This window comes from Lemur catta, chromosome 14, assembly GCF_020740605.2.
Source record: "Lemur catta isolate mLemCat1 chromosome 14, mLemCat1.pri, whole genome shotgun sequence".
NCBI lineage: Eukaryota > Metazoa > Chordata > Mammalia > Primates > Lemuridae > Lemur > Lemur catta.
In genome coordinates this window covers 59,407,369-59,422,303 of record NC_059141.1, presented here as the reverse complement: position 1 = coordinate 59,422,303, position 14,935 = coordinate 59,407,369, and the positions used below count along the sequence as shown (strand labels likewise).

The 14,935-nt window shown below is 48.2% G+C and overlaps 1 protein-coding gene across 1 annotated transcript; it reads right to left on the bottom strand.

Annotated features, from left to right (window-relative positions):
* Nucleotides 1–7,162: 7,162 nt before the first annotated feature.
* Nucleotides 7,163–10,695, bottom strand: LRIT2 (leucine rich repeat, Ig-like and transmembrane domains 2). Its single transcript, XM_045567921.1, has 4 exons — nt 10,586–10,695; nt 9,508–10,289; nt 8,021–8,050; nt 7,163–7,908 (listed from the first exon to the last, which is right to left on the bottom strand). Exons 1-4 carry the CDS (start codon nt 10,693–10,695, stop codon nt 7,163–7,165), a joined length of 1,668 nt encoding a protein of 555 aa, XP_045423877.1.
* Nucleotides 10,696–14,935: the final 4,240 nt, after the last annotated feature.

Here is a 14,935-nt window from a genome sequence, read left to right as displayed (position 1 = left end):
AGTGTGTCCTGTGGCCCCTCCTGTCCCCCTCACCCCGACCCCCACCAGCCCACTGCTTGGACCATGCTCCCCACCCTCTGCTCCTTAAGGTCACCCATGTTTTGTAGAATGGTGTCACCCCCATACACAGGACTCTGCACAAGGCCTTGGGCAAGAGGTTTCTCAAGATATGGGATGCAATTGGCAAACACTTCCCCATGACCCAAATCCTTGACACAGCTACATTGCTCCCCACTCTCCAGGGCTGGCAATTGACGAGGAGCCAGGTCTATGTGTCACCAACCCCAGGGTTCATAGTCCCTTGGGTTCTACTGGGATCTCATCATCCTTAGTCAAGGAGCAGGGCCGTGGCCACATGGAACAAGGCCAACTAGACCCTGGATCCTGAAGCCTGCAGCTGGGAGCGGGAGCAGGAAAAGGGGCTTCACCCTGGCTCGGGCTGGAGGTCAGTGAACCTTGCAAGCTGCGGGAGAGCAAATACAGGCACGGGGAGGGCAAAGGTGCACTGAAAACTCACACTGGCTGCAGGGCTGTGTCTGAGCACCATTGGAAAGAGGGAGCATGGCATCTGGGCAGAGTCTGGGAGCCCCTGCTGTGCCCATGAGGGACGAGGGACATGGAAGTGGAAGATGGGCCTTGCCAAGAGTGAGGGCAGATGTCCTCAGCTGGGACTGCCCTGGGCCCCGAAATGTCCAAGCTGGAGCCACGATGTTCGCCCTAAAGGCACCTGGAAGAGCATCAGGTCCCCTCTCCTAAGAGCTGGCTCCCTAGTTATCCTTGAAGAGACAGTTCAGGGTGGTAGATGGATGTCAGGACTGAGGTCTGGGGAGACTTCCGTTTTTATCTGGCTCTTCTGTTCACATTGTGTGACTTGGGAAAGCTGTTTAAATTCCTTGATCATCTTTTTCCTCAACTGTCAAATGAAGAAAGTAAGCCCTGTCTGCCTCACTTGCAGGTCTAGGGTGAGGCGCAAAGACAATAGCAGTGATGAGGGCTTTAACTAAGTGCAGAGGGGCACGACTGCGCAGTATTTTTCTGCAAACAAGTTCCAGAAAGTATTAGGAGTCTGCAGCTCTTCCAGAAAGTATTAGGAGTCTGCAGCTCTTCCAGAAAGTATTAGGAGTCTCGCAGCTACTCTGCCGAGTGTCCCAGGAGGCACTGCATTGGGCTTGGGGCTGTCACTGGATGGTGGCATTGTCTGTGACTCGCACACCTCCCCTTCCATTCTCCCATCGCCCCATGCCCTGTGTGGTCCTAGTCAGCCACCATCAGAGAGAACCAGAGCTGGGCAGCAACATCCAGTCCAAGCCTTCATTTTGCCAAGATGAGACAAACAAGTTCCCAAGAGAGGAGTGATTTGCTCAAGGACACACAGCAGGTCGGTAGCAGAGATCCGGTCTGAGGGCTCCCAGCTCCTTGGCATCTTCCTCTAGCTGGGGCACACCTCATCACCTCGTGACACCTCCCGCAGGAGAGAAACCACACAAGGCCTCCATGGCTAATACAAAGAGGTTTAAGGAACCTGCTATAAGGAAACCTAGACGTGTACACAGGGAGAGAAAAGTAAAACAGTTCTTTGCATATTGCTCCACTCACAAACAACCCCCCTAGAATATATCAGTGATTTTATTTAAACAGATTGTATACATACGTGGTTCTCTTGGTTTCTGAGTCTGTTTGGTTACTGAGATGTGCCAGTGTGCAGACCCTTGCTGGCGTTTCTGCAGTCCCCAACTCGGACAGTATTAAGTGTGAGGTGGTCTCCAGCAATCCAGCATCCCAGACTGAGCAGACACTCTACAGCCTGCGTTGCAGGGAGCACAGCATCCTTACAACTTGCATGCAACCCACCTCTTTTGTAAATGGTAAATAAAATCTATTAACCCAAGGCCGAGCTGGCCTCCTGCTCCCTGCTTTCATTTGTGTTTGCTGACCCGTAGAGACCAGTCTTCCCAACACACAGCCAAGCCCAGCCTGCCTCCTGGCCCCTTTGTGGGTGGATCTAGTCTTTGACTCCCAGATCTGACTCTGAGGGAGTTCTGACAGTGGCACATTTGCAGACCTTGTCTACCTGGATTGGGCTTTTCTCCCGAGCAGGGTAAGTCCAGAAAGGGCTGCCTGGGGAGGAATGGGATCTGAGGCAAGGGTGGGCATTGGGAGGCCTGGCCTGGGCGTGGGAGCCTGGGAGGCAGTGTCGTCTCTGGGACAGTGGTCGTGGAGACACCTGGGCTAGAAGCTCAGGCCAGCATGTGGGCCCTGGGAGTGGGGTGGGCTCCTACACAAGCCAGGAGCTTGAACCAAGGCAGAGCCGGTCTTGCAAACTGGCCGTGGATGGGGAAGTGCTGTAACCAGCATGAGCCACACTGGGAAAAAGGAGGGCGTTGCAGCCAAACCTAAGGGACCAGCAAATGTGGTCAGCACTGGAGGAGCCCCCGCCAGTGGGATGAGATCAGCCAAGTCCCTGCGTTAGGGAACGGAATGACGGGTCGGGGGGGCTGCCTGCTCAGTCGCACTGGGTCAGGCCCAGACCTACAAGCTGGCACGATGTCAGGCCGCTGAGTAGAGGGCTGGGGACAGGAATGGCACACTGTGCAGCTCAACCATTCCTGACCTAAGCATGGAGCTTTAGCCTCATGAACAATCTACAGATGTGACTCAGGGAACTCCACAGAGTCATTTTGTTCCATGGCTGAGCTCAGCCCCTTTAATCGTATGGAATACCAAGTGCTTTACAGTTGGACAGCTGTAGGTCTGAATTCTAGTTCCACCACTTACACGTGACTTTGGGCAAGAAACCAGGTCTCCCTGGGCTCCGCTTTCCTCGTCACTACAGGGTGCAAAGAACGGTTGCTGTGAGGATGACGGGAGCTAATGTGTGTAAAGCACCTGGCACTGGCTTCGCACCTACTGATACAAACTCGGTAGACACCTGCTGGGACCGCGGCCCACATCCTAGAGCACCATGTCCTGGAGGAGGGGCCCCCTGCAAACATCCTCACCCCCATGTACAGGCTCAGAGTCCTCACTTTGTGCTGGGAGAAGAGGGGGGGAGTGGCTGGGCAAGGAAGCGGGGGAGGGCAGGGCAGAAGCCACAGCATCTGTGACCTTGCGGCCTGCAGCCTGCCCTTGGGCATCCACACCCCAAGGGAGTGAGGAGAGATGAGCCATCCCTCAGAGAACCCGAGGGCCTCTGTCCTGAAGCAGCTCTCCCTCCAAGTCCAGCTGCAAAGTGTGGCAAGAGCTACGGAGGCGCCATCGTTCCCTGCTTCTCTAAGGACTTCAGTGGTTCTCTCTGTGAGGACTGGAGGCTTTGCGAGAATCTGGGGCCAGCACGCCTGGCATGGGTGCTGGCATCTGTCGGCAGGCAGTGATGCTTCTCTGACAGCCTTCAAGGGCCCTGGCCACGCAAGGGTGGACGGGGAGAATGGAGAAGATGCTGCATGAGGACTAAGGCAGGCAGACTGGCATGTGGGCACATGTAGGACCCCTTGGAGACTCAGAAATAACTTGAGGGGGATGTTCTGAAGGGCCTAGTTTCCAGAATGAGGTGCTCATGGCTTAAGCTATCATCATTGGATCAACGAAGTAGCATAGCAACAGGCTGATGCTGGGGACATCTGTGGGACATTATGAAATTGTGCAAATGCACCTTTTTGGCTGAATGAGGTCCAGTCATTTATTCATTACTCAATAATTCACCCCGGTGTTCCCATGGCAACACATGGTCAGAATATATCGTCTGTGTTAGGCTGTCTTCTAGGTGACAGGTATACAAGCTCTAACAAGACAAAGAAAAGAAGAAAAGAGAAAAAGAATGACATTTTTCCCTTGAATTGCTAATAGCAGAGTCCTGGGACTAGAGATGGCTTCATTCTAAAAGCAAGTAGCCCTGTTTACAAATGTCTCCTGAATCAAAGGCACTTGCCTTACAATTACATGGTCTAAACTCTAAATAGATAAGCTTCCCAAGAGCATGACAACTAAATCTAAAACTGTAATATCTTTTCACCATGAATTAAACAGAACATGTGAAGGATATTAGCATAGCTACCATGTCCTTACACACATATTTATAAATATATGCACATATATGTAGCTCTAATATGATCTGATGTTACAAATGGCCCAAAACTTATGCTGAGTCACATTCAAAGAAAGCACAAACTGCCTCAAATGATGGTAGCATTTATTACTGTGACATTTATCGGGGGGTTCCTATGTTATGAGAGCTTTACATGTAAAAAAACCCATATAATCATCAGAACAACCCTAAGAAATAGGTGCTATTATTATCCCCATTTTACAGCTGAGAACACTAAGGCACAGAAAAAGTAAGTAACTTCCCTGATGTCACAAAGCCAGTAAGAAGCAAAGCCAAAATTTAAGCCCAGGAAACTGGGTTCCAGAGTCTATTCTTTTATTCTTACTGTCAAATTGCCTACTCGATCTGAGGAATGTGAATCTTTACTCTAGGATTTTTAAAGGGGCAGCCCAAGGGTCTTAAAAAGTATCAGATTCCAAGAAATTGTTTCTAGACTATATCTCCTCTCCCTAAATTTCCATGTTCACAGAAGTAGCTAAACCCCACCACGCCCACCGACACGCTCCTGACTCTTCCTGCTCTGCCCACTCCTCTCCTCCTGAGCCCTCTGTCCCATGGGTACCACGCAGCTTCCCTCACTGGAAGTGAGGGTCAGAATGCCCAACCCACCTTCATCCTGCCCAGGCCACTTCATAATGCTGCAGCCCCCCAGACTCGAAGACCACCCTTGACCCCTGTGGAAGGCAGCACACAGAGGCCAATTGAAGTGCAAGTTCTGGTCTTGCTCCAACCACTTTCCTTCAAAAATTTCTCATAGGCCGGGCGCGGTGGCTCACGCCTGTAATCCTAGCCTCTGGGAGGCCGAGGCGGGTGGATCGCTCGAGGTCAGGAGTTCGAGACCAGCCTGAGCAAGAGTGAGACCCCGTCTCTACTAAAAAATAGAAAGAAATTATCTGGCCAACTAAAAATATATATACAAAAAAAATTAGCCGGGCATGGTGGCTCATGCCTGTAGTCCCAGCTACTAGGGAGGCTGAGGCAGTAGGATCGCTTAAGCCCAGGAGTCTGAGGTTGCTGTGAGCTAGGCTGATGCCACGGCACTCACTCTAGCCCGGGCAACAAAGTGACACTCTGTCTCAAAAAAAAAAAAAAAAAAAAAAAAAAAAAAATTTCTCATAAAGAGATTCTCTGCTACATTACATGTATGTGTGCGTGTTGTACACATGTGCATATCTAAAAATATATGTGTTCATATAATTTAAAAATATATGTTCTTAAAAATAATAATATTGTGGCTATGTTTTTTAAAACTTCTTCATCTGTTAGAGTTCAAACTAAAATATTAATACTTACAGGTAAACTGGTATAAAGCTTTGTATTTGTTTTAAAGTACTCCAGTTTAAAAAAAAGATTGAGGGCAAGGACCAGATGAAATAAGACTGAAAATGTTAAAACTTGGTGAAGCTGACTGAAGGGGAAGATTGAGATTGTCTCTACTTTTGATATGACTAAAAATTTCCATGACAAAGTGGTTTTTGTTCTAATGCACAGAAGAAAATAAATGAGTAGAATCTAAAGAAATTCTGACTGTTGGTCAGACTATGAGAGCTATCTTCAATTTTTAAAAATTTATTGTAACCAACACTGATTATCAACACAGTCCAGGTACTGGGTGGGCTCATGGCTGTGGTGAGAAAGGGCAGCCTCTGCCCTCAAAGGGCTCACAACAAACGGAGATGCTGTGTGCACCTCCCTCCCCCAGACATGTGCCATCAAGGAGGGCTCCCTGGAGGCCGTGGTACACACACTTGAAGGTTCTAGAAGGATGAGTAGGAACTGGTGAGAAGGTGAGAAGGAGGGAGGAAACACATGTGGGAATGTCACAATGAGGTCAGCTCATACTTACATCCTCAGGGGATTTCCCTGTGGCCAGTGGGAGAAACTGCAGGGAGGCAGAAGCGGGTCTAAATCCTGGGAAAGTTCTCCCCAGCAGGGCTGCCCAGAGAGACACTGAGCTGCCTTTGGGGTTCTGGGGGCTCCTCCACTCCACCTGAGCCCAGCTGAGAGGAAATGACTACCTCCCACGGATTCCGCAGGCAGTGCTTAGGGGAAAGGGCAGGTAGGTTATTCCCTTATTCCTATAACAAACATTTGTTGTGTTTGTTATATGACACCAAGGGGTGGGGGACATGGGGCTGAAGACAATAAACCCAAAGCTCAAAATCCTATGGGACTAGGTGAGAATCAGGACCGGGTAGTCTCCTCTTTGTTAAAAAAAAAAAAAAAAAAAAAAAGATGATAGATAAATAGGTAGGTAGGTAGAATCACGTGCTTTCACACGGATGCTCTTCCTTCTGGGCCTGCCTCGCAAGACCCTGCTTTCTGGCAGTCCCTGGAGCCTGAGGCCGGGGTCCAGCCAATCCTCTGTCCTCGGTGCTGACGGCACCAGCCTGCTCGGCAGCCCCAGGGGCTGCTCACAGGGGCACAGACACCCACAAGAAGAGACTCACATCACCCACCAGGGTCTCATCGCCCTGGAGGTCAGCTCTTTGGAACATCAAGCTTACATGGTCTCATCAAGGAGTTTGTCATGAATACGGAAAGTCACACTTTCTGAACAGCAGGAGACCCAAGACCACGGCCAAGCAGACGTCTGAGGAAACAACGGGACTAGAACCTCTGTTCAGTGATGCTTCCTCCACCTGCCAGATGTTGGGCAAATCACTGGGCTTTCCAGGCTGCAGTCTCCTCGCTTATAAAAAGTGGTAGAATTCTACCTTCCTTTACAGGGTACCATAGGTGAATGTTATATGTAAATGTTACCTGCAGACATGAGTGTCACAGGGCTGTATATATGCAAAGAGTAACACTGATTAATTTCCAGTCACCATGAATAATAAAACGAGTAATTAGCTGGGACTCCACCAGTCGTAGCTCCATGAACATAAGGACTGTGTCCCCCTTTTCTCTGTTGAGCCCTGGGCTGAGTTCAGTGCCTGGAGCACAGTAGGTACTCAGTACAGACTTGTAGAACAAGTGGATGGCGCCAAGCGAGCTTCTGTGGAGGGCTGACACTGGGGCCAGAGGCCCACACCATCTCCAGCCCCAGGCCCCGGCTGCTCAGGGGCTGTCTTCCTCTCCTTCTTTCTCCTCGTCCCCCTCGGGGTCCATGTGCCCCTCACTGTCCTCACAGACAGCTGGGAGGTCCCTGCACTGCAGGGCCGCAGGGGGGCACCTGGGGGCTTTCCTGCGATGAGGACAGCAGCGCAGGCCCCACTCGCTGCAGCTGCAGGGGCTCTGGGCCGCCCAGGCGTAGGCGCCCGCGGGCACCGCCAGCAGCACAGCGCACAGGACCACGGTGACGTGCAGCAGGCGCTCGCGGGCCTCCAGCCCGCCGCTGTCTCGGCCTGTCACAAAGACCACACACTGGCCCTGGTGTGGGGGCTGGCCCCCCAGGCTGAGGCAGGCCTTGTATTTCGTGCCAGGAAGGAGGCCGTCCACCGCATAGGTGTTGATCCCGGGGCCGATGTGGACCACCTCTTTCCTGAGGGCTTCGTCAGACGCAATGTAGAGGGTGAACCGCTCCTCCTGGGGGGCATCGGCCACCGCGAGCCACTCCAGCAAGATCCCATGCACCGTCTGCTTGGCCACCCGCAGGTCAACGTAGGCACTGCCCTCCGAGGGGACGGACAGAGAATGAGGTGCAGGCGGGGCTGGGGCAGGCTGGACGTGGAGGGAGACGACAAGGGTGCTCCTGCCGATGGCGTTGGAGGCCGCACAGGTGTAATTGCCGCTGTCTACCAGGTGGGCAGCAGGTATGGTCAGCTCCGACAGAGCAGCGTCCTCTGCGGCAGAAGAGGTCACCACTGGGTAAAGAGAAGAGCAAAACAGCTGTGCATTCCTCTGACAGAGCGCTGGAGAGTCCCGCAATGCCAGTTTTTGTTAAAAGGAGGTGGTACCCACTTACTAAGCTTGTACCTGGTGTAAGGTGTTTGCCTCCCAGCAGCCCTGTAAGCAACTGATTTTTACACATAAGATGTTGAGGATTGGAGTAATCAGTCAACTTGCCCATAGTGAGAGTTCTTCAGACGCGACAATCGATCTAGGACCCAGTCCTTCTACCTATGATGACCACATTCCGTCAACGTCACTGGCTGCTCCGACCAAGCCACCTTGGCCTTGCTGAACTGCGGCTTTCAGGAGATCCCTGGAAACTCTGTGAGTGTGCGGTATTGTGAGATTCAGGAAGTACTTTCTTACTTTCCAGGTGTGTCACAGAGCCTGGAGCCAAATGCCTGGACTTCTATTCCTTCCTAAGTATATGGTCCTGGGCAAGTTGCTTAAATTCTCTTGGCATCAATTTGTCAGTAAAATGGGATGATAATAGCATTCACCCCATAAGTCTGATAGGAAGCATTCAGTAAGTCTAAGCTTCTGTCATTCCTGAGAGAATGGATACAGCAGTGCTAAAGAGTAATTCCAGAGCATCAGAACAAACAGCATCTGGATTCATTTCCCAGTTTTCAAAGAGGCTGCAACAATAAATTTCTGTATTTCCCCTTTGTTGGTATTGAACCTTGAGCCAATAAGTATGACCAAAATGCTGGGGAAAAGTGAAAATTTCACTTAATTATTTTTTTTTAACCATCTAAAGTTTTGTCACCATGTATAACAAATATCTGGGCAACTGAGTGCATTTCTCAAGTTTTACACAGAGATTTCTAGTTGTCTTCTAGGCAGAGCACAGGGGAAGATGTGCGAATCTACAAAGGTCCTTTCAGCTTCAAGGTACCGCTGAGGAGGCCATCTCTGGCTTTATGATATGTCCAACCCTACAGAGTGGCATTAAAGGTAATTCCAGCTGAGGAATGAAAACAGAGCAAGGAGCTCCAAGAAAGGAGAGACAGGTTTAAATCCCAGTCCTGGGTCCCACCAGGTCACTTTCTCTCCCAATGCCCCAGTATTACAGCTTCAAGCCAATAAGATTTTATCCATCTTATTTCCAACAAGCACCCCAAGTGATTCCACTCATGCAAGTATAGGAAATAACAGATCATCTCTTGAATCAATCCTAGTGAGAAATTCTAGAATTCTAAAATACACAGTATAGGATTTTGCATTTAGAAGACTCTCAAAGAATATATTTGCTCATATACAATTTTATAATATTTATGCAAGATGTTGAATCAGCCCCAATATACATATTTACATATATTGTATTTACATATATCTCTAGGACATATGTATGTATGTCCTAGAGAGATCTGTGCACAACCATTTAAAATAATGCCGTTAGTAGAACACTATCTTGGAATCTTTTCTGTTCTGGTGAGTATAATTCAGGCCTATCTCAATCTTACTTGAACCCATCGTTCATGACTGACCCAGTTTAGAATCTCTCTAATGAGGGTGGGGTTGCTACAGACCTCTCCATTCCCATAGCTGAGGGGGTGCACGTGGCTTACCATCAAATTCTCTCCACATGCTCAGGGGATAAGTCCATGCAATGGTTGGTGAGGGGCTGGCCTGTGCCAAGCATCGCAGGGTCACATTCTGTCCCACCCAGATGGTGACATTGGCACTGGGGGTTGAGATCTGTGGCTTCATGCAAGCATTGAGCTCAGTTTCATGAAAAAGCTGTCCTGCCTTGGAGGGAGGGCCCTGGCATATCAGGTAGGGATTCACCAGGATGACTGGGAGGGTCACAGACTTGACAAACTGGACGAGTCTCCTTAGGCGACAGTCACACACCCAGGGGTTGTTGTGCAGCGCCACCACCAGGCTGGAGAGAACCTCAGCCCCACATCCAGGCTGCCGGCGTTTCTGGTAGGCCGGCCAGTTCAAGAAGATGCTCTTGGACACAACTGTAAGTCTGTTGGAGGATAGGTCAAGGTAGGTCAGGTTGGCCAAGAACTGCAGAGCCACCTCAGGGAGTACATCAATCTTGTTGTGTTTGAGATCCAGGACCCTCAGGAGCGGGGTGGCCCGGAACGCTGTCCACGGTACTGAACGAAGTTTGTTCCCCTCCAGCCTCAGCTCTCTCAGTTCTGGCAGGTGCTCCAGGGCTCCTAGGTGGATCACAGTGACATTGTTAAAGTTGAGCCAAAGGTATTCCAAGGTGCTCATGTTGATAAAACACCCTCGGGGAAGCTCAAATAAGGGTGAGTTTTCAATTCTCACTTGCTTGAACTCTTCAGGAAGTTTCCCTGAGATCTTTTCCAAAGATACAGACATGCACTGCAGAGTCCTGTACAAGAAACCAGAAAAAGCTTTAAGATGAACATCGGGGATTTGGAAAGTGGGATCAGGCTGATCCTGATATTAACGTGTGAATTAGAAGAAAAAATACTATTCACTTGAAATAAAAGGGTTAGACCCATTTTGGTAAAAATGTACAGGTCAGCAAAGTACAGAACCAGCTAGAATGAGTCTCATAGAGATTTTGCTGATTTCCTGCCAATTCCAGGCCTGCTTCTACTCCACATAATAGCCAAAGAAGGCCCATCCCCTGCAACCCTCTGACAATTTGCCAGCACAGCGCACCTGCCAAAACTCTCCTCTGAGCAGGTACATCCTGGCAGGCAGAAAGACTGAGCTGAGTATCTATCCAGAAAGGCCAGAACTAACAGGAAATAGTGAAAAACTGAAGCCATATTCCTCTGCAAGAAAAGACCTTGTGTGTTTTGAATAAGTATAGTCCCAGCTTCCAAGTGGCAAATCCTATTATTGGTAATCCTTGATGATGTAGGTCGGCACAGCAGCAGCAAAGCCCCTGGGGGCTCTGAGGTCTGTTGCAGCCTAGATCACAGGCTCAGTCAGAACCCACAAAGAGCAAACAATGTCTCTTAACTAAGGTCAGAGAATTTTCTATTTGTCTAGTTCTTGAGTCTGGAAAGCAAACTCCAAGTCAAGTGTCCAATTCCATACAGGTATTTCCTCAGTCTCTTATAAAGAAGTCTAAGAAACAACGAGGTAATGCAATTTTGAGCTTCACTGTTCAGGAGATTTGGCCAAAATCCATCTAATACTTCAATACATTCACAATTTGTTTCTGAAACCTAGAACTTCCAACCATTTTCTCAAAGTGAGAGTAGATATGAGTAACAAAGTAATTCTGCACTCACTCCTATAGTTTGTTCTTTCCCCACCACACTGGGTGGCATGGTCATACCTCTACTGCATCGAGGCAGCTGCATCTGCAGCTCGGATGACTACAGTCAGAGAAGCATCATGGTGCAGTTTCAAATACAAGGTGGTATTTTCTGATTAAACCAAAGTTTTTTCTTTCCTTGGACCTCACAATTTTTCCTGAATTCTGTGTATTTTGCATCATCAATATGAAAGAGATAAGGCCGGGCGCGGTGGCTCACACCTGTAATCCTAGCACTCTGGGAGGCTGAGGCGGGTGGATGGCTCAAGGTCAGGAGTTCGAGACTAGCCTGAGCAAGAGTGAGACCCCCGTCTCTACTAAAAAAATAGAAAGAAATTATCTGGCCAACTAAAATATATATAGAAAAAGTTAGCCGGGCATGGTGGCACATGCCTGTAGTCCCAGCTACCCGGGAGGCTGAGGCAGTAGGATAGCTGAAGCCCAGGAGTTTGAGGTTGCTATGAGCTAGGGTGATGCCACAGCACTCACTCTAGCCTGGGCAACAAAGCAAGACTCTGTCTCAAAAAACAAAAACAAAAACAAAATGAAAGAGATATATGTGATTTTAGATACTTGCTCTATCCCTCTTCATTCATTCCACAAATATTTATTGGTCATTAGCTCTAAGCTACACTCTTGCTAAATGACAGGAATGGGGAAGGGGGCAAAACTGTTATAGACCCTGTCCTGTGGAGTCTTCTCTTTTGCTTATGCTTTTGAGTCTTGAGATCTTTGGAATGTCACTTAATCTCTGCAAAGTGAGAATATTAATAAATACCTCGTAGTGTTTCCAGGAAATTTTGAGATTATGTTAAATACAGTACCTTGCATGTAGTTGGTGCCCAATAATTTACCTCCCACCAATAGACTCTTGCAGAGCAGAAAAGTCTACATCCCTATTAATTGGGGCACTTCTAGATGAATATTGAAATTCCATGGGTTCCTGTAAGACGCATGATATACATTGTACCCTACAAAAGGCCTCAGCAATGAAAATCCTCTTAGTAGCCAACCAGTGATGGGGGAAATGGGTCACCAACTAAGCTGATTACACTCCAGGCTTTCCATTCAAGCCAGATATATTTGCTGGAATTTTCAGACAAGCTAATTAAAATCTGGCTAGGTCTCTGGAGCTCCTCTCAACGTAAAAATCCAAAGCAAGGAGAGTGCTGTGGATACAAAGTTTGTGGTAGACAAGGAGACATGCCACCTAGATCATTCTTCAAGGGATGAGTTGGTGCTGAGCTGCAAGGAGTGCCTGCCTGAGGTCATGCCCTTCCCAAGGAAGCCCACGCCCAGTGACCAAAGGTGGTGAGGGCCTGGGCAATTTGGCCTGATGGGGTCTACTCTGGGGAGCAATTCTCACTCCAGAGTACCCTTCCAGCTGTGCCAACACTTTGTCATACTTGCTTTGCGGAAGGATGTGATTCAATACAGGGGTGTCCTAAACCACTAGTGGATTTCTTTCTCTCCCCTTACCCAAAATATAAAGGCCTAAAGAGCCCCCATTCCCTACAATTTCCTCTCTGTCCATCCCATGCCAACCTTTTCAAATGAATCTAGCTCCATCCAACTGTCCAGAAGTTTGTTAAAATCCTGTGAAGAACACCCACTGACGTGCCATCTCTGAGATCATCCAGGCCACACCTCCACTGCCCCTTCTCCTCTCTTGACCTCATCATCCTCTGGCTTCCGTAATGGCAGATGAACATACTCTCTGTTGAGAGTTCAGACAGGACACTAGGACAATTAAAGTGAGCTTGGGTCATGTTATTTATCCTAACCTGCGGTTAAGTGTAGTCCCAAAACCCTAGAGACCCTGACACCCAAAGAAAGGGGGTCCGGACATATTACAATGCCATGTCCTCTCCTGCAGGATGCTTTTTGGAACTTGACTCTTAGAGTTCTTTGTTGAGACAGAGTTACAGGATGTGGAGTTACTCTGTGCTTATAAAATAGTTAGATATAAATAGCTGTGGGGCAGCAGCTCCCTGGCTTGTCCTAACAGCATCTTAATAAGAGAGTGTCCTATCTATTCAATTGGGAAACCCCACTCGCCTCCCCAGTATTAGTGGAACTTTGGGACAGCTCAGACAGAGAATTAGGCAACCTACCAGGTAGCAGCCACGCTGTCCTCCCTTTCTCTCAAGCTAAAGGCTCTTCCCCACTCCGTCCGTCTGTACCCAGCCACATCCGAGACAGCCTCCTCGGCGACCTGTGGCAGACACACGTAAGACTACATTTCCAACCTCCTGGAAATAGGTGGGCCATGTGACTCATGTTCTAATGCAATGTTAGAGGAAATGATGTTAGAAAAGCGCCGACATGATCTTCCAGTTTCTCTTGATCCTCACTGTAACAACTGTTGACATTCTGGGTGGTGGAGCCCTTGCCAGCCTGAGTGGCTGAGTAGGTGAGGCAGAGCCCTCCTCCACGTGCATTTCCCACCGACTCAAGCAGACTCTGTGGAAACAGGAATGCATGTTTATGTGTTAAGCCACTGAAATTTGGGAATGGTTACCATAGCATAAGCCCAGCCTACTCTGACTACAATACCCTTGCAGCTAGTGAAACATACAGAAGTGTTTGAAAATTGATTTTTGTCTTTGCTAGATTATATGTAAGTTAAAACTTTCCAGCTCAGTCCTCTGGACAAATTGCTCCTGGAGTAGCTTGACTGACAGCCTAGGTTTGATAACTCATGTCCACTTGCCAGGATATAATTTCTGCTATTTGTCTTTTTGTACTTGTAGCTTAGACAGGAAACCACAGAAAAGTGACCTTGAATATACTCTCTATCTGGCTAAGAGGACTATAACCATGTTGTAGCGAGAAAAGGACGTGCTGGAGAAGCCACGATTCCAACCAACCTGCAAACCAGGCTTCCAAGGCCAGCACCCTGCAGGGTCACCGCAGCGCAAGCTGATCTTCAGCACTGGAAGGCCAGAAATTATTTTTCCAGGACACTTAGAGGGAATTCCATCTTCAGGGACTGACTCGCACTAACCAGACTCTTATGTTAAAAGATTAATATATAAGCCAGACTCCATTTTATTTTTTACAATGGGAATTTGTTTTTTCCCGTGACTTGAATATTGATGAGGACAATCCAGGATGACTCTTCCCTTCAACAGCAAACCAGGGAAGACAGAACACACAAAGGACAGTTGACAGATGGGTATTTGGGTATTGGCAAGCTAATCATCTTGGAGGCCTTTCCATTTAGATCATGAGGATGGGCCCTAATGAATCATTGGAAAGTTTGAATTTTCTCTCTCTCTTTCTGTCAATAAGTACTAACAAACGCTCACTTTCAAATTCCTTATTTTTCTTCAAACAAGGTTCAATAAAACTGGCTGAATGTTAGCTGTCTTTAGACCAATAATTATTCAATCTTGATTAGCTCAGTCATCAAAGACAACATCTTGATTGTTTCAACACATGGCTATTTTCCTCTACTGCACTTACAGTTGTTCTAATTTTGGGGAGTATCCGTAGATACTCATAGATCAAACACTCAGAATTGAGTCTTGGGTCTCCAATGTCGCAGCAGAAACACTTTTAGCAATCTAGATAAGGGGCTGGCAAACTAAAGCCTGAGGGCCAAATCCAGCCTGTCACTTGTTTTTGTAAATAACATTTTATGTGAAGCACATCCACTTCCATTAACTTACATAATGTCTACAGCTGCTCTCGCACTCCATCAACAGATGAGTAGTAGCAACAGAACCTAAAGTATTTAC